Here is a 27,381-nt window from a genome sequence, read left to right as displayed (position 1 = left end):
TAATATTGATATTATTAAATATGATTTGATTTCTTTGTGTTCATTTTTGTCTTTAGAGTATATTCCACAAAAAAAAGTATAGCTCAGTCACTAAATTTTAAAGTTTATTGAAATAAATTTTAGCTGCTTGTGGTGGCACTGTGCATGGGAAATGGAGGTATGAGGATCATGGTGCTATCTCTGGGCAAAATGGAGACCCTATCTGAGAATAAACTAAAGCATTAAGGGCTGGGGGTGTGGCTCAAGTGGTAGAAGGCCCTGAGTTCAAACCTTAGTACCACCAAAAAAAAAAAGAGAAAAAAAGAAATCTTGTGGTCTGGCATCAAGTTGATGGTTAGACTTGTTTCAGTTTGGTTTTAATTTTTAGGAATGTTTTTAAACTTGTAATTAAATTTGCCATTCAGAACTGTTGAGAGAAGTCTAGCCAGCCACTGCTGTGTACTTTGTTTTCTCTCTCCTTATATGTGCCCATTTTCATTAATTTTATCTTGACTTACTTACCTCGTGATACATACTTATTAGAACGACTTCGCCTGGCTACTTGAAGATGTCATTTAAACTTTATGATAATTAGGTACCTTGTTGTTTGGTTTATATGTTCTTTCACAGAAGTATCTCATTTGAAGAAGTAAAATATTTTGTCATCGTGTCCTTGTTCATTGTTTTCCCCTGGAATCTTGTGATAACATTCTTCATGATTTATATCTGAGAATAGTTAGCATCTTGAATTTGTCACTCCTAAAATACTTGAATGTTATTGTTGTATATACACCTATATGTCCTTGTTATTGCCCTCCTTATCTTGCCACATGTACATAACTGCCATATTTTTCTTAATCTTTCCAATATGATTTTGTCATGCGGATGGAAAAAAAATACATGTTCAACCTTCCATGTCCATAGTTTTTGCATCCAGCCAACCTGTCATTGAAAATATTTGCAAAAAAGTTGCTCCTCTGAATTGAATCTGTGTATGGACTTTTGTTTCTTATTACTTCCTAAGCAGTGTAGTATAACAGCTGTTTGCATACTGTTTACATTGTGTTAGGTATTATGTTAGAGGATGTGCTTAGGCTATATGAAAACAGGCTACTTTACACAAGGGACATGAGCATTCACAGATTTTGGTGTCCTCTAGGATCCTAGTACTACTGCCCCTCAGTTACAGGAGACTATAGTTATACATTTGTAGACTTTTATGAAAATAGTATACTCACAGTGTTTTTTATCACCTGTGTTTTACTTCAAGAATGACCTTAATAATTAGCCATACTTTTTGTGTATAGCAGAAAACTCTTCTTTGAAAATACAGTTTTCCTGGATATTTGGCTTGGTGGATGTTTGGGTTATAAAGCTGGTGTTCTCCAGTTTAATTCTGACATTATTCACCTGTAGAGAGCTTTAGATCCCATAGGTTGAGGGCTCAATCCACAAGATTCCCACCCACTTGGGATGCCAGGCACAGCTCCGGTTGTTTTACCTTGCTTTTGAGGGTTTGGCAATGAATTGTGGTTCCCACAAATGCCTCCTTGGGTTCAAATGACTTACTAGAGCAAAGGACTCAAACACATTTACTGGTTTACTCTGAAGGATTTTACAAAGGGTAAGTTAAGGACGCTCACAGGCTGAGATATGGGAGACTGGGAGACAGGGTGTAGAGCTTCTCTGCGTGTGCCTTTCCCAGAAACCTCTACCTACTCAACTTCTCAAGGTCTCCGAGCCCTGTCCTTTTGTGGTTTTATGAAGGCGTTCGTCACATAAACATGATTGGTCAAATCACTGGCCATTGGTGATGAGTATAGCCTCTCCTCAGAAGACTGGAGGATGAGACTAAAACCCTAACCCTCTTCTATTCTGGCCTTGGCCTTCTCCTAGTGACCAGTGTCCACTCAAGCTTACTAGAGACAGCCAGCCATCAATCAATTTGTTTTCATACAAAAAGTATTTTTGAGGTTCCAGGAATTTGGTTGGTTGTGTGCTAGGAAATGGAGATGTAAATAATGTATTTCACCATATTATACAAGCCTTCATAACAGTTTTTAGGTTTTCAGTTACTGTGCCAATACCAATTTTTACATAGACATTTTGTAGCCACTTTGTAGTAGGATTTATCAGTTACTACCTTTTATGTTTACTTTTTTTGTGCCTAAAGTCTTTAAGTACAAACAGATTAAGTACAAAGTTTATATTTTCATCTGAAATTTTTAAAGTTTAAAAAAAATTTATCTGAACATTATTTTTTGTTTGTATATTAGGTAGGGATCTAATTTCATTTTTTTGCTCCTATTGAATTAGCCAACTTGGTTAAAATCTGCAGTGAGGTTTTTCCCCACATCACAGGTATATATCTTAGAATAAAGGCTAACCTACAAATTGCCAAACACAATGGCATTAAATAGACTAGAAATTTCTCTCATAAGCAAAAGTCATGCTGGTATAAGAAAATGGTTGCACCAGGCCAAAGTACTTTCATTTTGTATCACTCACTAATCCCTAAGCTTTTGTTCTTTGCTGCCTGGTCTCATGAATAATTGTGCTCTCTCTCCTTCCTTCCTCCCTACTTCCCTTCCCTCTCCTCCCCTCCCCTTCTTCCCTTCTCCTCTCTCTTTTTCTTCTTCAGTAGTCTCCCTGGAGGTTTGTGTTTTTTAATTAGCTTTTGGCTTTAATGATCCTCTTCAGTGTATCATTGTTTTGTGTATTTTTATTGGTTGTATGAGTTAGTGCCTTCCTTGCCTCTAATAAATAGGTAGTGACCAAGTACGTACCTTCCTTCTGAAAATCTAGTTTTTCTTAGTAACTTGATTGTGTCTTAGCCCCCATATCTTTCTGTCATTCCCTAGACTGACGTCTTCCCCAAAGAAGGAAGTGTTTGACCATATCTCAGTCCTGAATCCTGGCAGAGCCCAGGGACTCTTCTCAACCTCAGCCTACAGTTCTTGCTTGCTTTCTTGACAGCTCTAGCAGCTCTTCTGTCTGACACTGATAGGTAGTTGGATTGAGCTGTAATAATGGACAGAAGAATATCTGATAATATAAGAAAAAATAAATTTATGTCTTTGAAATTATTGTCAAATGGACTCTTAATTTGTACTTTTGCACTTACATCTTTTTTTTTTAAACCTCATTTCTTCCTTCGACATGTAAATTGTATCATCTTTGCATTTTCCTGTGCACTTCTGTGGAATGTTTAGGTTTTTTTTTGATAGTCATTGATATTTCAGAGGAGGAAAAGTTTTTGTGGTTAGGCTTATTTAACAAGAGACATCTATGGCAATCTTAACATTTAATCTTTTTTTTAGTGGAATCTAAGATCAATTGACATCCCTCTTAGATGAATTCAATTTTTTAAACAGCACATATTCTTAGTCGAGATTTGGATCCCAAGTTAAAGTCCTACTCATTTGATTTAATTTCAGTAGCCACTAACATGGAACAAACTTCAGTCATTACCATTGATCATTTTACATATATGAGCTAAACAGCTAGTTGAGCTGTCTCATGTCAGTTGCTCCAACAGTCAGCATGGTAATGTTGATGTTAATCAGCACCGTGTAGTCACTTCTTTTGGGCATAAAAATGGTAAGCTTTTTACATGGTGCAAAGGTAAACATGATTGCTTTTTTATGAAAATGTCATATATACAAATATTCAAAAATTTTTGTCAGTTCTCAAAATTATATGACTTGATATTCTGACTCAATTATGATGTCTGCTAAATGGACTTAAATAACAGTACGTTAGAAATCATTTAATGAAAAATAACCACATACATAAAATTTTAAAAATCTTGTGTATAATGATTCATTGCAGGAAGAACCTCCTCCATACAATAAGTTAGAATTAGAGGCTTGCTTTATATACATGGTAGACCTAAGATTCCCACCCATCACCTTCCAGAATTACTTGATCTGTTAGTGTTAGAAAGATTTTCATTTATGAGTAACCAAATAGCTTAGGAATATATTGATAAATAGTGGTCATATGTACTTTAGAAAATCAGAGTTGGGGGTTAGAGTGGTTTGCTTTTTTTTTTTTTTTTACTACTAGTAGTGGATTTTGAACTCATGGTCTTGTACTTGCCAGGCAGGCATTTTACTAGTTGAGCTACACCACCAACCAGTCAGCGTTTTTGAACATAAAGGCATAAGACATTGAACTTTGACGGGTTGTGAATGTTTAGGTAAATAAAGCATTAAGGAATCCTCAGAATTCTTTTCCAAAATTTTTCTTTTAGACTTTTACAATATCTGATCTGGAGTTCTGTTGGTTTGTGTCAGGGATTATTTTATTCACTCACTCTGTAAGAAACATTCCCATCCTATGGTTGCAGGCCAACTTTTGCTTTGTGAATGCAGTGATTTGATCCAAGAACAAAGTTCCCCAACCTCCCCCCCACCCCCCGCAAAAAAAAAAAAAAAAACACAATAATCATCCCTTATCCCTGGTTTCATTTTTCTTGGTCAGCTTCGTTGGAAAACATTAAAGAAATATTCCAGAAATGAACAATTTGTCAATTTAAGATTGTGTGCTGTTCTGACTAGTGTGAAGAAACCTCATGCCTTCATCCCTTTGTCCAATCTATCCATGCTATGTATGTTGTCCATGCATTAGTCACTTAGTAACCATCTCAGGACAGACATAAGATTGAGTGTTGTAGCATGGCAGTGCTGTGTTCAGGTAATAAACATGAAAACATAAAACTTTGGAACATTTTTATTGTTTATAAGTGAACCGGTCATATATATCAGTGGTTCTTAAATTTTAACATCAGAAGCACCTAGAGTTCTTTGTTAATACTGGATTTCTCAGCCCCATCATCAGAGTTTCTTATTTAGAAGGTCTGAGTCGGACCTGAGAGCTATACTGTCAGGAGCTTTCCAGGTCTAGTTCTGGTCTTAGGGACCACACTTTGAAGATCTCTGTAGTATCCAGTTCTGTCCACCATGCCTTTGTACAACTGAATTACAGCATGCTTAACCTTGATAAGAAATTAGAGTTGGTGTAAACATGGTTGTTAATGTGGTTTAGAAGTTGTATTTCTCTCCTACTTGCAGTTCTCTGAGCATTTGAGGCTAAGGAGGAGAAAGCTATAAAGTCCGTGTTTATAATATTCATGTTTGCTGTGATACAGTTTATGAACTTAAACAAATTACCATAAATTTTATGGTTAGTTTGAGGTTTTTGGTCTTTTTGCAGTCTTTTGGTAAGTTATCTTCTTTATATATTTTTTTCATTTTTATGATTATGTTCCACTTCTTTAAAACATACTGATTAGTTCTTTGTCAGCCAGTATTGACTTACTTAAAATATTAACATTCATGTGTAAAAATATACAAGTACTTAAAATAGGCAAAATAGTTTTAGTTGATTCAGACGCAAGCTTACAGAATAGCTAAAATGTCACTGACTGGTTTGAACAACTGTGCACTTTTTAAACATAAGAATTTATTTTTGTTTTTATAGAGAGGATCTGACGAACTACTCTCAGGCAGTGTTCTCAGTAGTCCCAACTCTAACATGAGTGGCATGGTAGTTACAGGTAAGTGTTACTCTCTTTAACAGACATGTTGTTTGCTGTTTGATGGGGCAGAATGTTGAAACTAAAATTTAGCCTATACCAGAATAGCCTTTATTTTTAAATGTGCTGAAACATTTTAGAGGAAATTTTACTGTAGTATGTATTTCCTAAATGGAAAAAACCTGAAGTGGGTGAGTTTTGTGGACAAGTAGCTTTTAACTGACTGCTTACATTTTTTGTTGTTGTTGTACTAGGGATTGAACCAAAGGCTTCACACATGCTAGGCAAGTAGTTTACAACTGAGCTATACCCCATCCCTTAAATTTTTTCTTCATTTTCTCTATTGATTTTGACTATAGGATTGTGATTAAATTTTTTAATCAAAATTTCTCAAAACATTAATTGATATAGAAACTACATATTTGTTTATGGAGTTACAATATGACATTTCATTGAACATACATAATGTGCAATGATCAGCTCGGGATGATTGGTATATCTGGTATGTCTTTCACCCCAGAAATTTCATTTATCTTCCAATTTTTCTTTCTCTTTTCCTTTTCTTTTTTGAGACTGAGTCTCTCCATTGCCCTGGCTAGCCTCAAACTTCAGGCTCTAAGTAGGCAAGTGATCCGTCATCCTACCTCAACCTCTGAGTAGCTGGAGATTCAGGCACATCTGTGCCTAAGTCTCAATTGCTTCCTTTTATTCTCAAAAAATACAACACTTTTTCTTTCATGTTATAATAGCTTCATGTACCCCCTTTGGATTTTTCTCAGCGTTTTTAATTTTTGTGTTTGTTGTCATCTATAAGTCTTTTTAATACCACAAGCCCTAATGTCTAAACAGTAAATAAAACCAAAAAATTGAACCCTGTAATTGTTCTCTTTTTATAGCTTCATCCTTTGCTGGAACACTTTTGTAATTCTTTGAGTGTATTTGCTTTTTGTTACCTACTTCCAACTTTAAGATGATTTATTACTTAATCTTCAGAGTTAAGAGTTCTTGTATGTCTGAAATAATGTCGTTGAGTAATGTCTGTAATCAGAGAAGAATTTTTGGAATTTAGTTTTATGGCTGGTAGACCATATTTTGAATCTGATTATTATTATTGAATGAATTTACCTTAATAATTACACAATTCACATTTGTTACCTGAAACCAAAGGTCTTTTTTTTTTTTTTTTTTGGTGTAGTTTCATTAATTACTTGCTTGAGGAATTTGTCAAAATCAGACAGTAACATAGAAGACATACTCATTTTTCCAGGCAGCCATTTCTTATGTGCACACTTGAACACACATGTACACATTAAAAGATATAATGAAGTGCTTGCACCACATGTAGCCATAATGGTGTGAAGATGAATTTGTCAGTGTGCAGTGATCACAGAGCAAAACCACAGCTCCATGATTTTGATAATCCCTGAGTCAGGTATAATTAGATTCAAATGTCTGCAGCTCTGCTTTGTCAGTTTCTTTTTCTTTCTTTCTTCTTTTTGTTTTTTGAACAAAGTGGTTGATATTTGAAGTGTTTGGAAATTAATATTCAGAGTAACTGGTAGCAGCCTTTGCCCTGTCTCCTTTCCAATCTCCTACCAAGCCCCAAAACTAAAACTGGATAAAACACAGAACAGCTGATGTCTGGAACAGATGAGCAGAATGTGAGTGAAGGGACACACAGGAGGGGTGTCACTTGATCAGTTGGCTTTCTGCTTTGGGATACTTTACTGCTTACCACAGGGCAGCGGAGCCCAAGCAAAGCCTTGAAGTCTTGTTGAACTGAAGGAGCTGAGATTGGAATGCAAAGGGACTCATTCCATCTGGGATTTCTGGGGTGGCAGGGTTCTGGGCAAAAGGAAATCATCCAGAGATCTAGGCAGAGGTCAAGATTTGATGTAAGGATTCACTTCATTCAGAATGGATAATGACTGGGTTAAATGTGTTGCAGGTTGAAACTTTGCAAGGTCTGTCAGAAATCACCTACCTCTAGCTGGGTGCAGTTGCTCATGCCTGTAATCCTAGTTACTCAGGAGGTGGAAATCAGGAAGATCACCATCTGAGCCCAGCCCAGGCAAAATGTTAGGGAGACCTTGTCTGAAATAATAAGCTGGGTGTGGTGGCATGCTCCTGTCATCCCAGCTATGCAGGAGGCATAAAAAGGAAGATTGGGGTCCAGGTCCACTTGGCCAGAAACATGAGAGGTTATTTAAAAAAATAATCTATAGCAAACTGGGCTGGGGAGGTGGTTCAAGTGGTAGAGTGTCTGCCTAGCATGCGTAAGGTCCTGAATTCAGTCCCCAGTACCGCCAAATAAATAAATAAAGTAAGAAGGAAAGAAAGAAATTGCCTACCCTAGGGTTGAGAGCTAAATGTTGATTCCATTGATTGAACAATACTCCCACCAAGACATTTGCGTTCTGGGAAGTCTGTCTTACAGAGTACCTCTAGCATTTAGTTTAGACCACAGAAAACCCAAAACTTGAATGGAAAGAATCATATTTATTAGTAAGTACTAATGAAATCTAAGAAACTGCTGGTCTAACCTGACTGGATATGAAGGCTTCATCAGTAATTTAATTGCTTGTCAGAACAAAACACCCTTAAGGAAGATTATGATTCAGTCTTTCTGTGATTCAGTCTTCCTATGATTGTTATCCATATCAATAGCCTAATATCAAAAATGACAAGTCATGTGAAAGAGGAACTATATCCCCTAAACTAGAGGATAAGCAGGCCACAGGAACTAACTACTAAAATGATCTGCTTTTAGAATGAGCACATAAAGGACTGTAAGTGTTTATAAGTTGTAAAAGAAAAGATTGAAATAATGAGTGAACAGATAGAAGAACATGTTGAGAGAGAGAGAACTGTAAAGGAAGCAGGTAGAAATACTCCAACCAAAAATAGAATATTTGAATTAAAAAATTTACGGATTGGGATTAACAGCAGAAGGGAGACAACAGAGCAAAAATGGCTCTTTAGTCTGTCAGAGAAAACAAAACATACCTGTGGGAGAGTCAGAGCAACCCATCATGTACATAGTGTGGCGTTCCAGAGGGCGAGCAGAATGGTAAATAACAACAGTAACTGGGGGTGTATATTTTTGAAGCAGGGATTAATGAAAATTTCTAAAATTTGTGGACAGAGTATTGGCTTATAATAAATCCCCCATGTAGGATAAATCAAACCCCACACATAGGCACTTTGTAGTCAAAACAATTGAAAATGATGAAAAGCAGATCTTTAAAACAGCCAGGTAAAAAATCATCAAACAGGAGATCAGCACCTTACACCAGAGAAATAGAAAGTAACCTTTGCAGACTGAATTGAATGACTTGCGTAAAAACTCAGAGCTGCACAAAGATACTGCGGAGTTCCATAATAGTAAATGCATGAACAATAAAAACACTGTCTCAGTCCTCTGAATTTCTTTGAAGTATGTATATATTTAAATAAAAACTTTATTATGGGGCTTATTATGTATATAGATGTACTAATAACAATTAGCCCAAAATGAAGATAAATGGAATTTTACAGTGGTAAAGTTTTTATATTTTACATGAAGTAGTACAGTATTGACTTTAACACAAAAGATTTTGATAACTTAAAGGTTGAAAGTTAAAAATCCCACATGCTGTCTCTAAGAAAAGACAAAAGGAACGAAGCCACAAGTCTGTACTGAAAAAGTTCATCCATTAACTGCCTGATTTCAAGGATTACTATAAAACTGCAATAATAATCAAACCAGAATTATTGGCATAAGGAAAGATTTATTGGTCAGTGGCACAGAATAGAGAGTTCAAAAGTAAACATTCAACTATGGAGAACCAATTTTTTTTTTTTTGGCAGTATTGGCATTTGAACTCAGGGCCTACATCTTGAGCCATTCCACCAACCTTTCCTTAATGATGGGTTTTTTGAGATAGGGTCTCATGGAACCATTTGCCCGGGCTGGCTTCAAACCACAATCCTCCTGATCTCTGTGTCTTGAGTAGCTGGGATTACAGGTATGAGCCACTGGCTGCCAACTTTTGATGAAAGTGCAGAATCAGTTTAGTGGAGAAATTATAGACTTTTCAACAGAGCCCTGTAAAGATCGGATTTAGCAACATGCTAAAAACAATTTTATATATATATATATATATATATACATATATATATATATATATGTATATATGTATATATATATATATATATACATATATATATATATATATGTATATATGTATATATGTATATATACACAAATATATACGTATGTGTGTATGTATATTGCTAAATTTGGTTTAATAAGATATTTGCATCTACAAAATATAGAGTTTAAACACCATTAGTATAGATTACTTTGCGTGCTTGTTTTACTGTTGTATTTGTAGCAACAGGAGCAGAATTTATTTATTTATTAATTTAGTCACATGTGTATACATTGTTTGGGTCGTTTCTCAACCCTGCCTCCCTACCCAACCCTTCCCCCTCCCCCCCAGTTTCAGGCAGGTCCCCTTCTGCCCTTATCACTGATTTTGTTGAAGAAAAGACACATGCATAATAAGAAAAACAAAGTGTTTTTGCTAGTTGAGTTAAGGATAACTATACAGAAAGATTCCTACTATTGCTTTCATGTATCCATGTGTTACGACCCATGTTGATTTAACTCTAACTGATGTTTACATTGGTTCCTGATTCCCTGCTCATGATAACCTGTCATTTTAAGGTTTCTGTATTAGTTCCTCTGAAGTGGGAACATCAAATACTTCCATGTTTTGGGTTTTCTACCTATTCCTATATCTCCTGTGTGTGCTCTCCCCTTTTCTTGTGATCCAAGTCCAACCACATTGCTGTATTTGCCCAAGATCTGAAGTCTGCATATGAGGGAGAACATACGATTTTTGGTCTTCTGAGCTTGGTTGACCTTGCTCAGAATGATGTTCTCCAGTTCCATCCATTTACCTGCAAATGATAAGATTTCATTTTTCTTCATGGCTGAATAAAATTCCATTGTGTATAGATACCACATTTTCTTGATCTATTTGTCAGTAGTGGAGCATCTTGGTTGTTTCCATAACTTGACTCTTGTGAATAGTGCTGCAATAAACATGGGTGTGCAGGTGCCTCTGGAGTAACCTGTGCTGCATTCCTTTGGGTATATCTCCAGGAGTGGGATTGCCTGGATCATATGGCAGGTTTGTGTAAAAACAATTTTTTAATTGATATTTTCCATTGCATATGAAAATTGACTCCAAGTGGACTGTATCATAAATGTAAAGCCTAAGTTATAAAAATTTTTAGAAGAAAACATAGTAGAAAATCTTTGTGATTTTGGGTTACACAGACACTTCTCAGATATGTTTAAAAACGCACCCTATGAAAGAACAAGTGCTACTTCAGAAGAACATTTCTGCCTTTAAAGGCACTGTTAGAACAAAAATGCACAAGCCATTGAGCAGCAGAACATTTTCACAAAGCATGTAGCTAGAAATGGGCAAAACATTCAGAATGCATATAAATTCAGAATATTAAACTCAAGCTCAATAATAAAGTGACAAACAACCCAATTGACCAAAATATTTGAGCAGATACGGAGCAAAAAAGATAATGAACACATAGCATATGAAAAACATACTCAGCAAGTAATGACTCATTTGATAAATGTAAAGGAAAAGTACAATGCAGTAACATGAGACAGCATCACACATCTGTTAGAATGACTAAAATTTAAAAAGACTGACCATACCAAGTGTTGGAAAGAATATGGAAGAATTGTGAACCTCACGTACTTTTAATGTAAAATTGTAGAACTGCTTTGGAAAATAATTTGGCAGTTTCTTAAAAAGTTAAGCAGTACATTGACTACAAGATCCTGCTGTGTCCTAGGCATTTACTGAAAAACATGAACACATGTTCATTAAAAAACTCATATACGAATGTTCATAGTAGCTTAATTTGTAATAATCCAAACCTGAAAGGACGACCTCATGGCATCAACAGGTGAAGGGATGTATAGATTTCTGTTTGGGCATTGTATGCTGTCTGATAGAATGGAATACTGCTCAACCACGGAGCGGGATGAACCTCAGTTATGTTGATGAGAATACTGGTGATGGGGACTTGTGGGGAAGAGTATTTGAAAAATAGCTCTACCTCTTCAATTTTGCTGTGAATCTGAAATTGCTCTAAAAGTTTTAAAAATAATGTGGCTTTCATCTCCATGTGCTCAACCATGGAGAGTAGGTAGCTGATATAACAGCAGGGTGAAACTTCAGTTATGTTGTGTAAAAGATGGAAAAAAGAGAGTATATCCTCCATGATTCTGTTAACATAAAACTCTAAGAAATGAAAATTAATCAGCAGGTACCGGGATTTTTGAGGGTAGGAAAGGGAACTGGGGAGTCAGGCAGCAAAGGGGACATAAACAAACTTGAGAGTGATGGATGTATAGACAGTCGTCCCTTGGTATCATGGAGGATTGGGTACAGGACTCCCCCACCCAACCCCACCCACCACCATCAAAGAAAAAGATACCAAATCCAAGAATACTCAAATCCCTTTATACAAAATGGCACAGTATTTTCATGTATTTCATGCCTATCTTTCTGTATACTTTAAATCATGACAAGATTACTATAATGTAGTTCTTTATTTTTGTGCATCATTTCATTCTTGTGGATTCAGTGTAGACATTCAAATTCTCCGTTTTGGAATTTTCTTATTTTTAATTCAAGCTTATTGAATCACAGATAAGGAACCCACTTATCCAGAGGGCCATCTGTACTTTCTTGTAGTGGTGTCATGGACGTGTGTATTCAGTTTAAATACATGCACACACCTTAAATATATGATGACCAGCATTCAGAACATTAGCAACACCAAATGTTGATGGTGTAGACCAGAGCTCCCGTTTATTGCTGGAAGGAATGCTAAATGCTGTGGCTGCTTTGGAAGACTATTTGGCTTTTTTTATTTTTTACAAAACTAAACATATTAACATGTAGCTCAGCAGTTGCACTTCTTGGTATTTATTCAAAAGAGTTGGAAAACTTAGGTCCACCAAACATCTGCACACAAATGATCATAGCAAATTCTTCAGAACTTGGAAGAAACTAATATGTAGGTGAATGGATAAACAAACTGGCACATCCAGACAATGGAGTATTTATTGAGTGCCAAGTGGAAATGGGCTGTTAAGCAGTGAAAAGATATGGAGGGCCCATACATGTATACCACTAAGTGAAAGAAGCCCATCTGAAAAGTCACCTTAATGCATGGTTCCAGCTGCCTGACATTCTGGAAAAGGCAAAACTAAACTATGGTGATAATAAAAAAGAAAACCAGTAATTACTAAGGATTGGTGAGTGGAGGAGGTGGGGTAGAGCATAGAGGATTTTTAAGGCAGTGAAAATGATCTGTACAATACCGTGAAGATGTACACTTTTGTCCAAACCCAAGAGTTTATGGCAACGTCACAGTAAACTGGGCTTTGCGTAATTCAGTGTAGGTTCATTAGTTGTGCCACATGTACCCCTCTGGTGGAGAATGTTGATGTGGGGATAGTTACACATTTTGTGGGGAAGAGTATATGAGAACTCTCTCTACCTTTTCAGTTTTGCTGTGAGTCTAAAATTGCTCTAAAAGTTTTAAAAATATTATGACTTTCATAGTTTCTTTTGGATATTACTGCTCTGAGTAATATAGTTAAAAGACAGAGATTGTTAAGCTGGATTAAAAAGCAAGACCTAACTGTCTTAGAATAAAGTTGAAGTACAAAATCACAGGCTAAAAGTAAAAGGATGTAGAGTTACATCGATACAGACAAACCAAAAGAAATTATGGTCATGTTAATACGTGACAGTGAAATTCAACACAGGAGCATTACTAAATACATAAAAGCATATTTCATAAAACTGAAAGGATCAATTGTTATAAAAATGCTGGAATTCCTTAATTTGTGTGTTAGTAAACAGAGCTTCAAAAGCATGTGAAGAAAAACATGACTGTATGAAAAAGAGAAACAGAAATCCACAATCACAGTTTTTTTTTTTTTTTTAGCATCCTTCATAGTAATTGATAGGACATTGTATTCCCCCTCCCTAAATAAAAGGATGTTATAGAGAATTTGAACAAGGCTTAGTCACTTCGGCTTAACTCACATTTATGAACTTAGACCCAGTAACTGCGAAATAACCTTTCAAATGTATATGTGATATCCATCATGATAGAGGATATAATGCATCATAAACTAAAAAAATTTGAAAATGATTAAAAGCTCATGGTCCCTGATTTTAATGGAATTAAATTAAAAATGAAAATTCTAGGAAAATGCCAAATATTCAGAACTTAAAACTGTAGAATACTGAGTAATTCACGAATCAAATTATGAAAATACTCAACACACACTCAAAACAATAGCTATTCTCTTGAAATAGCCAACGCAAACTCAAAACAGTAAGCTATTCTCTTAATAGGTTTAGGCAGGCTTTTGCTTATGGGGGATTATATTTGAGAATCATTTGATGGGGGAAGCCTTAACTGATGGTCTTTTAAATTTTTTTAAGTTTTTCTTTGTAAATTATTTTTTTTATAGTGCTGTGGATTGAACCCCAGAGGTCTCACACCTGCTAGGCAAGTGCTCTACCATTGACCTACATCTCTAGCCTTGGATGTTTGAGACAAAAATCACAGTAAATAGTCCAGGCAAACCCCTAACTCGCTATATTCCTGCCTCTCTCTCCTAAGTGCTGGTATTATAGGTGTGTGCCACCATGTCTAGTATGTACTGTAGTATCTTCATTGTTTCTCTTCCCACCCCTCAGTTTTTTCCCCTTTGTCATTCTCTCAGAAGGAAAAGGACAGACCAAAATAGAAGAACATGAAATTTGTTATTTTGAGTATTCGCAAACCATAACTCATGGAGCTTGAATTATGGAGTATTTGTTCTTGTTATTTAAGCAGACTAAGGAATAGGAACAAACTTAATTTTCTGTGCTTGAGACTGCTTTGTCACGTAAAGGCATGATACCATGCCTCCATCAGAAGACTGTCAGTTAAGTGTTTTAACATACATGTGTAATTTTTGATTCCTTGCTTTTACATAGATCAGATGGTGATTTTGTTAGATAATGTAGTACAAAAATAGATTTGTGTACATAGAACATCTCCCTTAATAATAAAAGGAGGTGTGGATACAGTCCCTGTGGGGTTTTTTTCTTCTCTTTTTTTTTGGATTTCTGGAACATAGAAGCACTAGCCAGCAAAGATTTCCAGGATAACATATTCAGAAGCTGGAGCTTACTACTATTCTATACAAAAGCAGTGTAAAGGAATTACTAAATGCTTTGGCTGCTCGTGTGTGTGTGTGTGTGTGTGTGTGTGTGTGTGTGTGTGTGTGTGTGTGTAAAAGCCTAACTGAATCTCTCAGAGTTAACCTTTTCTGGTTGTCTAATGTCTAACAAAATCATAGCCAAGACCACCTCCAGAGTTCCACATGAACGCCGTTAATTCTCACCCCTGTACTTCACTTTCTCCATAGCAGGTTCATATAATTACTAGCCTAGAGCACCAGGGACCATTCATTGTGTCCACTGCTGCTTTTTCATAAACAGGAACACTACCAAGCATGTCCCTAACACTCACTAAATGTTTAAAGAGAAGACATTTAAGACGTGGAGATGGTCTTTGAGTCTTATAAACAACCTTGGATATTTTGAGGGGTGTCATAAAGTACTGAGAATTTTATGCAGAATGTACCTGTATATTTTTGTTTCTTTCATTTTTCTTGTATACAAGAATGTATACAATGTTTTGAATGTATAAGATTCTTCATTTAAGTCTTAGAAATATCCTTGAGTACCAAGAAGATTAGGAACAACCAGTTTGGTGTAGTGGAATCCACTTTCAAACAATTCTACATGGATTTGGATAAGATTTTTATTTTGTTTTTATTTTGATAAGATTGTAATTTCTGGTGAAGCTTTGGAACAATTCAAGTAACTATATCAAAATATATATAAAGTGCAAAGTAACATAATTAAATTCATGAGTGATTTGTGGTAGGTTGATATTCACAGCCACATTTAGGTAGGTCTTTAAAGTTACGCGGCAGTATTAACAATCTGACAATTAACAAGAGGCTTCTTGTTATAGATGACTGGAATGCGGGTTTACTGCATAATCCTTTTATAACATTGTCTTCTTTCATCCTGCTGCTGATTGTGACATTTCCCAAGTTAAACAGTTTATAATTTCTCAGGAAAAATTATAATCTCCCTATTTTTTGCCAACCCAGGGTCTCATGCTTGCTCGGCAAGTGCTGTACCACTTGAGCCACAGCCTGGTCCTTTTGATTTTTAGTTCATTTCTTATATAGGGTCTTGTGCTTTTTGCCCAGGCTAGCCTGAGACTGCCATCCTCCTTCATCAGCCTCCTAGAAGTTAGGATATCCATGTGCGCCACCAGGCCTGGCCCCAAGAATTCATAAGTGTTAAGTGTTCACTGTTGTGTGATAAAATCTCGTGCTGTCCAGTTCATGTATGGGGAGGTAACCATCCCTTTGTCCAGTATGTCCACACATTATAAGTTATCTCTAGTAGACACTTAGTTGCCGATTCAGTTACAAGATGACTGTCGTGGGATCCAAGTGCTTGTGTGCAAGTAACCCTTATTTTACTTAATAAATGCCTGAAAGTACAAACTTGTATTTTAGTATACTGTTACACTTAGTGTCTTTGTAGCATTGGTGTTAGTCTCTTAACTGTAGCAAGTTTCTAAACTAAACTTCACCATAGGGGTGTGTGTGTGTGTGCAGAATATGCTACCAGGCATGAGCTCTGACTCTGGAGGACTTGGAATGTGTGCCATTTGGATGAGAGGAATCTGCTGTGTTTCCCTTCTTCTGTAAAAAACAAAACAAAAAACTGCATTCACCATGATTGTGTTCTTTAGTCACTGAGAAATTTGTTTGTGAATTTGAAGCTTAGTATTTATGCTAATCGCTTATTGCTCTTTGCGTATGTTTTCTGATGTATATTATGTAGCAGTAATCGTACTAATTGGTAAGTTAATTATAAGATTTTTCTCCATTCTTTTGAAAGCCCAGGATTTGAAGTTTTAGGAATTCAAGTTTACTCAGCTATGTTTTTAAGTTATTTTTATCTTTACTTTGTAATTTTTTTTATGCAAATGGGACAATACATTTTATATTAATATATACTAACTATAAACTTAAATGTCTTTCAGCCAATGGTAATGATAGTAAGAAATTTAAAGGAGAAGATAAAATGGATGGTGCTCCTTCTCGTGTACTTCATATTCGAAAATTACCTGGTGAAGTGACAGAAACTGAAGTGATTGCTTTAGGCTTACCTTTTGGTAAGGTGACTAACATCCTTATGCTGAAAGGAAAAAACCAGGTACACTTCTTTCAAGGTTTATAAAATGTCAAAGCCCAGAGTGCACAGCATGTGAATTAACTGTTGCTAATAAAAGGGTTACTGTCCTAGCAGATATGAAAGACATCTTACTCTAATTTTCCTGGTAGATGTGTGGAATTCACATTTATAACTGATTCTGAACAGCTGTTAAAATGAGATTGTGGAAAATGACAAAGTGTTTATTTTATTGTGGCTCTGTTTGTGATATCAGAAATGAATAGGGGTGGCAGTAGGATCTTAGGCTTCAGCTTTTCCCATGAAAATATTTTTTAAAACATTTTTATTAGCATTTATTAGTTATACAGGGGGTTTTATGAAAATATTTCTTTGGTAGCAATAGCAGAAACTAGTCTTTAAATTTGGATATTCATTCAGTGGATAGAATTCTATAGCATTAGAGCCCCGGTGTATTAATAAGAAATTTTGTTTTATAATTTCTAGTGATACTATTAGGAAGAATTTATAAAATCTAGCATTCCCTTGAACATATTTTAAATTGTTTTCTTTGTCCCACTACTTTTTAAATGAGACCTATTCTCTAGAGTAGGAGTGGTAAAATTCTGATTTTAGAGGATGTTTATATTCTCTCTGGCTTTCGTCGATGCAAAGGTGTGGGTGTGTGTGAAACTATAGATGGAGCACAAAAGTAGTCATGTGGTCTTCCAAGGGCAGTTTAACTGTTTGCTTTAACCTTAGTTAGAGTTCTCATTGTACTTGTTAGAACTCGAAGGTTCTATTCTAGATAACTGATTTTTTAAATTAGCTGAAAAGATGACACAGGTATTTGATTTAAAATTCATAATCATTTGTTTATTCAGATGTAATTTGCAGTGTTAAACTCTTTGCTATTTGTATTTTCAGGCATTTTTGGAATTGGCAACAGAGGAAGCAGCCATTACTATGGTTAATTACTATTCTGCCGTGACACCTCATCTTCGGAACCAGCCAATTTACATCCAGTACTCCAACCACAAAGAACTAAAGACTGATAATACACTAAACCAAGTGAGTATGTATGGCTGCATAAGTGAAATGCCTGGCACATTTGAGGATTCTCAAGTGGTAGATATCAACAGAGAGTGTGAGCCATTGAGAATGTGTGTCTGCAGTCAATTCCTTGTTACATTTAAGGTGTTTCATGCATTATGTCCCTAACTACAGACTGCTACATTCATCTCAGAAACTTTGTGCAGCTTAATATTTTCATGTTCTAAACTAGTATTAAATGAATTGGTTAATTTTGAAATTCCTTTAAACCCCTGATCAAAAGTTTCTTTTCTTATTAAAGGGAAAATTTTGTATAAAAACTAGGGCTGAATGGTATAGTTCATTAATAGAGCATGACCTCAGCATGAGATGCCCTGGGTTTAGACACCAGCACCAAACAAAAGACAAAGAAATAAGGTGGTGCTGTGGACAGCTTAGAGAAGACCCCACTATTCATCAGGCTGAGGTAGGAGGGTTCCTTGAGTCCAGAGCTGGTTAGAGGCCAGTCTGAGCAAAATAGATGTCGTCCTTTCAAAACAAACAAAAAAAACCGTTTAGTTAATTTATTTTATTTACTTTTTTATGGCAGCTGGGGGCAGGGGACAAGGTTTCAACTTGGGCAAGATAGGGTCTCATGTCCAGACCTTGATCCTCCTTCATACATTTCCCATGTAGCTTGAATGAGAGGTGCTCACCACTACACCAGTGTTTTTTGTTGAAGTACAGCTTACTTTTTTGCCCTGGGCTGCCCTGGAACCACAACCCGCCTGACCAGCTAGGATTACAGACCTGCACCACCACACCCTGTCCAAAGAGACTGCTTATGAAGTAGAGCTTACTGTTAGCGTGGCTTTAAGTTTATGAAATTCCCTGCCTTTGCTTATTTTTCTCTCTGTAGATTTTAGTTACGAAATCCTTTTAAAAATGAGTTAATGGTTTTTCTGCAGGAGAAAACTTAAGAATGGAATATGTATGAGTGTATTGATGCTTTAAGAATGGTATAAAAGATATCACTTAAATTTAATGTTAAAAATGATATAAGAATGTTTTTAATAACTTAAGTACATAGGATTATTGTAATGTTCTAAAAACTTTATCTCTTTTTTATTACAGTTTTTGAAAATAATATCTATTTCAGTAAAATATAAACTGCACCTGGCTCTTGGCTTTATTGAAGAGTTAATGGGGAGTAATTGCTTATCGATTTTCATCACTTCACAAAAAGTGACTTGGAATAATTTTAATAGTTTATGAAAGATAAGCTTGTAAAACTCATTGCCTAAAAGACAGGGCTGACATTTTGACATTTCAGTATTTTTCTTTTTTTGGAGTGGAAGTGATAGTAAAGTTCAGGAAAGGAACATGCTTTCAATATGCTGAAAGGTCATTTCTAGAAAGAGTGTGAGAATGAAGTATACCAAGAGAAATAACTGCTCTCTATTTTTTATATTTTTGTATTTATTATCTATGTTTAATTGAGATCATGTGGTATTTGTCTTTCTATGCCCAGTTTATTTCATTTAGTATCATCTGTTCTCTTAAAATGTCATTAAATGTCTCAGTTTTGTCAGTATAATTCATGAGTACATTCTCATTTTTTAAATTTTTTTGTGGTTCTTGGGGATTGGACCCAGTGCTTTGAACATGTGCAGCAACCACTGAGCTATAACTCCAGCCTCACATTCTCATTTTAAAAAGATTCACTAGAAAGTATAGTGTAGATGAATAAAAAGAGGGATTTTTTCTAGGTTGACGTACATGGGAGAGAGTGACTTTCAGGGATGGGTGCACTAAACAGCCTTTGAAAAGGGACATTGCCACAATGAACTTGAGGGTGGTAGAGAACAAGTCACTTACTTCAGCCTTGGCTATTCCAGACAGAGGGAACTGTCAATGCAAAGTTTTTTCTGTGGAAAACATTTTTAATTTTTGAAAGGCCATCTTCTTTAATCATCCTTTTTACACTAAATTGTTCATGTCTTATGACTTACATTTCTTTGAGGATTGTAATGATAGTGTTTGAATTATCTCTTCTCTTAATCATTAGCCTTTATGTTTGACCTCTCTCTCCCTACCCTTCCCGTTTGTTGGCCTGTCAGAATGAGCAGTTAGATTCTGTTGGACTTGATGCTTTTCTCCAGGGTAAAGTAATATTCAGCAGCAGGAAAATAAGTTATGGTGTGTTCCCTTAGCGGAATACTGAGCCACAATAAGAATGAACAAGCCACTTGTACCTGCAAAATGCTGATGTATGCTTTATTGAGAGAAGCCAAATGGAAGATGGAAGTGAACACACATGAAGTGATTCCATTTAGATGACTGGGAGTCAGCAAGATTGTGACTGCTAACCATTAATAATGTTCTGCTTTTCATAGGAATAATCATTTCGCAGAGATGTCTCATTTGTTGCATTTTATTGAGCTCCATTCCCAGGATTTATGTCCTGTATACGTGCTATATTTTGATAAGTTCAGTTAAAGTCAAGGTTGGTGAGCCAGCTGTGCCCCATGAATTAAAACAAGCATGTGTGAGGTCAGTTTTTTACTGATAGGAGAGAATGTAATTGTTAAGCTTTAAAAAAAAAGCAATAAAGTGAACAATGTTGAAAACAAAAGCATGGAATAGATAACATGCACATATGAGTTTATGGCTTTAGATGGTATTTCTGTACGCAGTGCCTGCATTGGTGAGAGGTTGGCCTGGGAGAGCCGACTTAGGTGGCAGAGGTGCACCTGTCTATCAGTTAGATTTCATATGATCATGTAATTCCTATTTTAAGATGATGTTTCGTTATTTATAACTGGATGTTAATGTTTTTCAACTGTGTGATAATTTCTTGGTGGTTGTTATAGATAAGTACATGTCAGGAAAAGTTCACTACAGAAAGCTATAATACTGCCATTAGCTACTTAAGATATTTTATATTCAATCATTTAATGAAATAAATGATGTTCTAGAGACCTTAATATTTACTTTCTTTACAATTTATTTTCTATGCTAGTATTATGGTATATTTTGTCTTAAAATGTGCTTGAGTGGAATTACTCGAACTTGTGTATGAGTTTGTAGTTCACATTATTCAGTTAGCATTTCAGTGAGACTTAACCTAGTTAACTATGTGGACTTTTTGAGTCTCAACCACAAGATCCCTCTTGTTCCTGTTAGAGTCCCATTTCCTTTACGTTCTCTTTCCCTCTCATTCAGCACTTTACTATGCTTAACTTATTTCAGATACAAACTTTTATAACCATAAATAATGTAAGTGACATATACATTATGTATATGCTTTTGTTAGGTAAGGTAGAAGTTACTCCTTATCAGAGAAGCTGTCACAATAATAGGAAAGACATCATTGTCAGCAACATGACTCTAATAATAATAAGGGCAATCTTTTGGAGCATTTGACATTTGATTGACAGATTTCCTAAAATACTATACTTTTCAATTTTTATATGTATATTTTTTCACATTTACAGATGTCAGAAATCAAGATGTCTTATAGACTGATTGTAGTTTAATTGGTAACATCTTATTCACATATAAAATAATATTTCATTTTACAATTGGCAGTGTATTAGATACCATAAAATGTGTGGGAAATACCCTTCATGTTATATCTTGAAATCTTCCTGAACATTTTATGCTTTTACTAGAGAACACATTAATTTTTCTAAAAATTTCAGGTTAGTAAAGTATATTTTTATCCCTGGTGTCCATTTGTTAAGATTGTATTAGAAATAACAAGCTTAATAGTAGCTTTTTTGAATCATCAATCCCCTTGTTGTCATGTACCTGTTTTATGGAGTGAACTAAACTTTTATTATTCTTTAGAAGTTTCTGTTTGAAACAATGTTTTGGTTATGTAAATCTGCCAAACTACATCTTAACTCTTTCAAGAATAAGTTACCTTGCCTAGTTTTGCTTGTCAACATGGTGCCAAATTTACATAACTGCTTTTAAACAGATACCAGTATAGTACTTGAATTACAAGTACACAGTGAAATGTGTAGCAAAGTGTTGGTGGAAATAATGGGAGTATTTCTAAATTTCTTGTCTTTTCACTTGCAGCGTGCTCAAGCAGTTCTTCAAGCTGTGACAGCTGTCCAGACAGCAAACACTCCTCTTAGTGGCACCACAGTTAGTGAGAGTGCAGTGACTCCAGCCCAGAGTCCTGTTCTTAGAATAATTATTGATAATATGTACTACCCTGTAACACTTGATGTTCTTCACCAAGTAAGTTTAATTTAGTTTACATGCTTACCTGTGGATTAAAGAAATAATAATAAGTAATATTTTGCTTTTAATGTTTTAACAGATATTTTCTAAGTTTGGTGCTGTATTGAAGATAATCACATTTACAAAAAATAATCAGTTTCAAGCTTTGCTTCAGTATGGTGACCCAGTGAATGCTCAGCAAGCAAAACTGGTGAGTCCAGGGCCGCTTTTGACAGAGCGATTGTCTTTTCGTTGACATGTGGCTTTGGTGCTGACGCAGCCTAGCAAGGACATAGGTAGCATTATAGATCATTTCAAGAAAGGGCCTTAGTTCAAAAATAAACCTTATAATTGTAATAAAAAGATGCTTATTTCTTAAGAATAATTAGCTGTAGTTGCCATAATAGTCTTGCATTATCTTACATTTTTGTTTCATTTGGTGCAGTTTGATGGTTTTGAGAAGACTGTATTGTACATGCACACCTGTGTAAGATTGTAAGTAGTTTCCAGTGGTAGTTGAAAATAATTTAGTTTTTAGATAGTTTGGATAAAATATATCAATATGAATGTACTTCAAATCCTATCGTAGGATGTAGTTATAAGACTATATTCTTTTTTACAGATTTTCTTAGAAGTCAGGTTTTCTGAACAGCTTTTCAGTCTCTGAGTTTAGGTCATTCATTTTCTTTCATCACATTATATCTGGACATCAGGAGGCTTTTAAAAGAAGTGCAATTTTCCCATGTTATGACTACTGCCGAAGGCTGCATACCGCATCTTCGCTTACAAATGCCTCATTTTTGCTTTTGTATATCTCAGTTCTGTTTTTAACTTCTTGTGTCATCTTACCACATCATCATTATTACTCCCATTAAAGCATTATTATAGAGTTACTAAGCCAGCTCTCTTTACTTGTTTAATCCATTGTCTTTTCTCCCTTTCCTTCTCTACATTTAGGCCAATTGTGTTCTCCAGTGCTTCGGTGCATCCTTCAAGTCAAAATTACTTACACAGGACTCAAACCATTTTGTTTCACTGCATTTCCATCCTTAGTATCTCCTTTGGGGAATAAAAATATCTATAGGTAGCAGAAAGGCTAAACTAGTAATAATAGCATAACTGTAGTAGTTTACCAAGTACTCATCAGTTTTTTCTGACCCTTACTCTATATTGTAAAGAGAACAGGTTTATTTTTCCCTTTGTTACAAAAGATGTAAAGAGATGAATTATTTATCATCATGCACACAGTCTACAGAATAGACATTTTTCAGTTTACCTTTCATGCAGTCTTTCTTGACAGATTGCTACTCACTGGTTCTCATGTTGTATACTTTGATCTTATTATGCTGCTTCATTGGCCTTCTGACTACACTCACCACTTCAATAGCTTTCCCCACTTCGGTTACTTTTTTTTTCAGAGTCATAAAGTGAGCTCAGCTTAACGTCATATTGCTTCAGTTCTCAGTGTTCTTCAGTGACTACTTTTTCCCTTAGGGTAAAGTCTAGTAATTAACATAGCTTATGACACTAAATCATTCCTTAACATGCTTCTGCAGTCTCATTCCCTCCCTTTTCAGCTATCTTTAAATCGTTTTCATATGTTGTGTTTTCTCTGATGTCTCAGGCTTCCAGTTCCTCATTCTATTTGTTACACTTTTTTTCTCTTCATTTGCTTATACCCATCTTCTGCTGCTTTCTCTTTCAATTATGTGTGGAAGTCACTTCTCAGACAAGTCTTTCATATTCTTTCACCCAGATTAGATCTTTGTAATTATTTGTTGAGTGTGTTTTATGTCAGACTGTAACTTACACAAGAGCGGAAGAAGGGATACCTTATCTCTTTATTATGTGTTTATTGAACGTTGACATTTACAGTGAGAACCTGAGTCATAGTAACAAACAGTTGTATCATTAGAAAGAAAATTACCACATTTGTGAAAGAAAACACTAGTACCTTTTAGAAAATTTTATTGATGTTTGTTAGCATGGAATATATTGTACAAACAAAAATAGATGCTTTCCCTTGGATTTATAATACAGTTTTTAAATTTTTGAGCTATAAAATTAATTGGTACATAAAAATACTAGCAAGGTGTGTGTTGGAGCTCCTTTTCATGTGTGCTTTTAAAAGTTACTTGTTCCCTGAAGCTAAATTATGAAACATGTGAGTAGCTTTTGTTACTAGAAGCAGTTTTCATGAGCATCACCTCTGTAAGGCACCAGATAATGATAATCTTGGAAGTCTTTACATCTGGTCGTTTTATTTTAGCATACTCCCGAGTCACATTTCATCACTGAGTTCTTTGAGGGGATTGCATAGTATTGTGCATCAGTTGCCGTCACAACAGGTAAAGTGTGTAGCGGGTAGATCATGTCACTCACTCCTTGTAGAACAGTCATTGCTTCATGCAGAATTTTTCATGGAATTATCCTTTCCTATTTTCCTGGGCAAACATTCTCCTTAACATCTGATTAATTCTACTAACAGTTTAATGTATTCTGCTTTCATATGAATGGAGGATTTATGGTAAAACCGGTGGTTTTAGAAAAGTCTTGCATAATCTAATAGCGCAGTTTTATGTTGGCAAATAATTGGTCTGAAGTATTTCATTAGTATTATAAGCCTGAGTTTACATTACTCATTTTGATAAGTTTTCCTGACTAACAACTAGACAGTAAAATATTTATAAAGAATGTAAAGTTAATGCCTTCTTAAGCATCTCTTAAATTTGAACTCCAGCAGTCTCTTCAAAGAAGCAAGTTACATGAATAACTAGTAAACATTGAGATAAAATGCGGAAATTTTGTTGCTTTTTGTGTTTCTAATCTGTGTGTAATGTTTCACTGTGCTGTTTTGACTATGTTCTTTGTTCTTAATGTCGCTCATTCATTTTCATGATCACGTTTTAGCCGTAAAATTCTAATTTTCTATGAAAAGTTTTTCCTGATTGTTTTTTCTTGCTGCCTAAATTTTCATTGTTAGTAGGCACATTTGTGAGAGGTCTTGCTACAAGTTATCTTGAGCGCTTACTGTCAGAAACCTTTGCTCCTTGCAAGATCACTGCATTCCTGAATGATGAGCCACAGGACTGGTTTGTGTCCCACCATTGTTTTCTGGGATTTTGAAAATAGGAGAGCTTGAAGTGGCCTTGCATAAACTTTCTAATTTGATTTTCCTCCCAAACTTATTTGTGGTAACCTCACTTGAGTTGACTGTACCTGGATCCCTATTTTAATGCATTCTCAACTCTCAGTTTCCTCTCCTCTGTTAATAACAGGTTTAGTTTAACATCTTTTTTGCTTATTTCTCCAGCTCTCACACATTAGGTGTAGCTGTTTATCTTCCACCTACATAAAGATATTTTTCTAAATGTTAAAATTAACAAAATGTCAAAGGTTTCTAGAGGGCTTTCTAACAGTTGGCAAATTCATTGTGAATAGTTTGGCAGTCTACCTCAGTATTGTTTGAAATACCTCTCAAAAGACGTTGCTTTTTGTAGTTATAGTAATTTTCCATCAGTACTTTATTTTTAGTATTAGAGTAGATGCTGTGATCTAAAGCCAGCTCTTATTTTACAAGATGACATTTTCCCTTTGATAATACTGAAAGTTACCTAAGAATAAATTTTGCTACTCATCTTTTGATGTTCATTGATACCACTGATAATATCACAATATCACTGATAGTGTGTAGAAACACATTCCATTACCTGGCTCACATTTACCCTGTAGGAATGCTGCATGAGTAAATGAATACTATTTTCAGTCTATTGATTGCCTTTGCAGCTAGATACTGGATTAATTTATATTGCAGCAGTGGATAAAGTTGGTATAAAAGTATCAACTTTTATATGATGATATGTCCTTTGGTTAACCCAAATGTAGTTCAAGACCTGATGTGGATTAAGTCCCTTTAAGTGAGTTTTCACTGATCCTGTATTGTAATGGGTGAACTTCTGGTAAACAGTAGTTTTTAGCTCTGTAAATACGGTCATATGAGGTTTTTGTGTGTTAAGGAGAAAGGTTTTCTATTTAGAGAATTAAAAACTCTGTGTTCTTAGGCAAATGGGGAGGTGTACTTTTTCCATAACAGAAAATGTTCATTCTCCTAATGGAAAATTAACACTATAGTCCCTGTTTTATAGTTTGTTTCTAGCTGAGATCTAGCTGGGCTAGAAATGGTGGTGTATACAGCAGCAAATAAAACCCATGAGAATTGTGGCAGCAGTGTAGTTTGTCATAAGGAAGATACTAGTTTTTATCCCATATTTCCTTTACAGGAATATGTTTATTTGGTTTGAGACACCTTCCTATAGTGTGGCATCCAGCAGCATTTACCTTATAAAAGTGTGTTCATATAAATACGGCCACCCAGCAATAAATGTGTGTGATAAAGTGAAAGTTACTGTGCAAACTAGTACATGCTAGATTTGGAAGGACTGACTGTACGTGTGACCCTCACCAGTTTGTTTGTTATTAAGTTAAGCTATTTGCTGGTTTTATTTTTGAGTATCAGCATTGATGATGAATGGTTCTATTTTAGATTTAAGTACATTGTCTGTTTAAAGAGGATAGTATTTGGTAGATAGCACAAAAACAGCAGGAACAGCACAAGATGGTATGTCAAGCTTGAATCCTTTTCCTGTTTTGGTAATTTTCAGCCGTTACTTAAATGGTTGATATTCTTTATTCACTTTTACAGGCCCTAGATGGTCAAAATATTTATAATGCTTGCTGTACCCTAAGGATTGATTTTTCCAAACTTGTGAATTTGAATGTCAAATACAACAATGATAAAAGTAGGGATTATACGCGCCCTGATCTTCCCTCTGGAGATGGACAGCCTGCCCTAGACCCAGCTATCGCCGCAGCGTTCGCCAAGGAGACGTCCCTTCTAGGTATGATTCCCACTGTCTGTCCACTGTCTCCCATTTTGCTAAACGGGGAAGTGCCTGTTAAACTCCAGTAAGTATAACGAATCCTTTATTTCGGATCTTGACAAACTTTGTTAGGTTTTATGAGTTTTATTTTTCTCTGGTGAGAAGGGAGGCATATGAACGCTGTTAGGAGGAAGCCTCAAGTGTTGTTTGTAAGTGTAATTAAAGTTGCATTCACTGTGTTCCTTGCACCACCTCACCTTCTTTCTCAAACCACAAAACAAAAGAAGAAAAGCTAATGAGAAAACATTGCTGAGTTTATCACCAACACGAAGGCTTCAAATGTGGTATCACCCTTAGT

The 27,381-nt window shown here is 35.5% G+C and overlaps 1 protein-coding gene across 5 annotated transcripts in view; it reads left to right on the top strand.

Annotated features, from left to right (window-relative positions):
* Ptbp2 (polypyrimidine tract binding protein 2) overlaps positions 1-27,381 on the top strand; it is a 61,851-nt gene that overhangs the window by 8,246 nt on the left and 26,224 nt on the right. For all 5 annotated transcript variants that reach the window (XM_074050941.1, XM_074050938.1, XM_020156384.2 and 2 more), the window contains exons 3-8: positions 5,464-5,539; positions 16,748-16,920; positions 17,803-17,946; positions 21,997-22,161; positions 22,244-22,354; positions 26,846-27,041. In XM_074050941.1, the coding sequence (XP_073907042.1) occupies positions 5,464-5,539; positions 16,748-16,920; positions 17,803-17,946; positions 21,997-22,161; positions 22,244-22,354; positions 26,846-27,041 (865 nt within the window). The remainder of the gene's footprint in view (positions 1-5,463; positions 5,540-16,747; positions 16,921-17,802; positions 17,947-21,996; positions 22,162-22,243; positions 22,355-26,845; positions 27,042-27,381) is intronic.

The sequence above is a fragment of the Castor canadensis genome, chromosome 12 (assembly GCF_047511655.1).
Source record: "Castor canadensis chromosome 12, mCasCan1.hap1v2, whole genome shotgun sequence".
Taxonomy (NCBI): domain Eukaryota; kingdom Metazoa; phylum Chordata; class Mammalia; order Rodentia; family Castoridae; genus Castor; species Castor canadensis.
The sequence above is the reverse complement of the archived record's forward strand: the minus strand, read 5'-3'. Positions and strand labels throughout refer to the sequence as shown.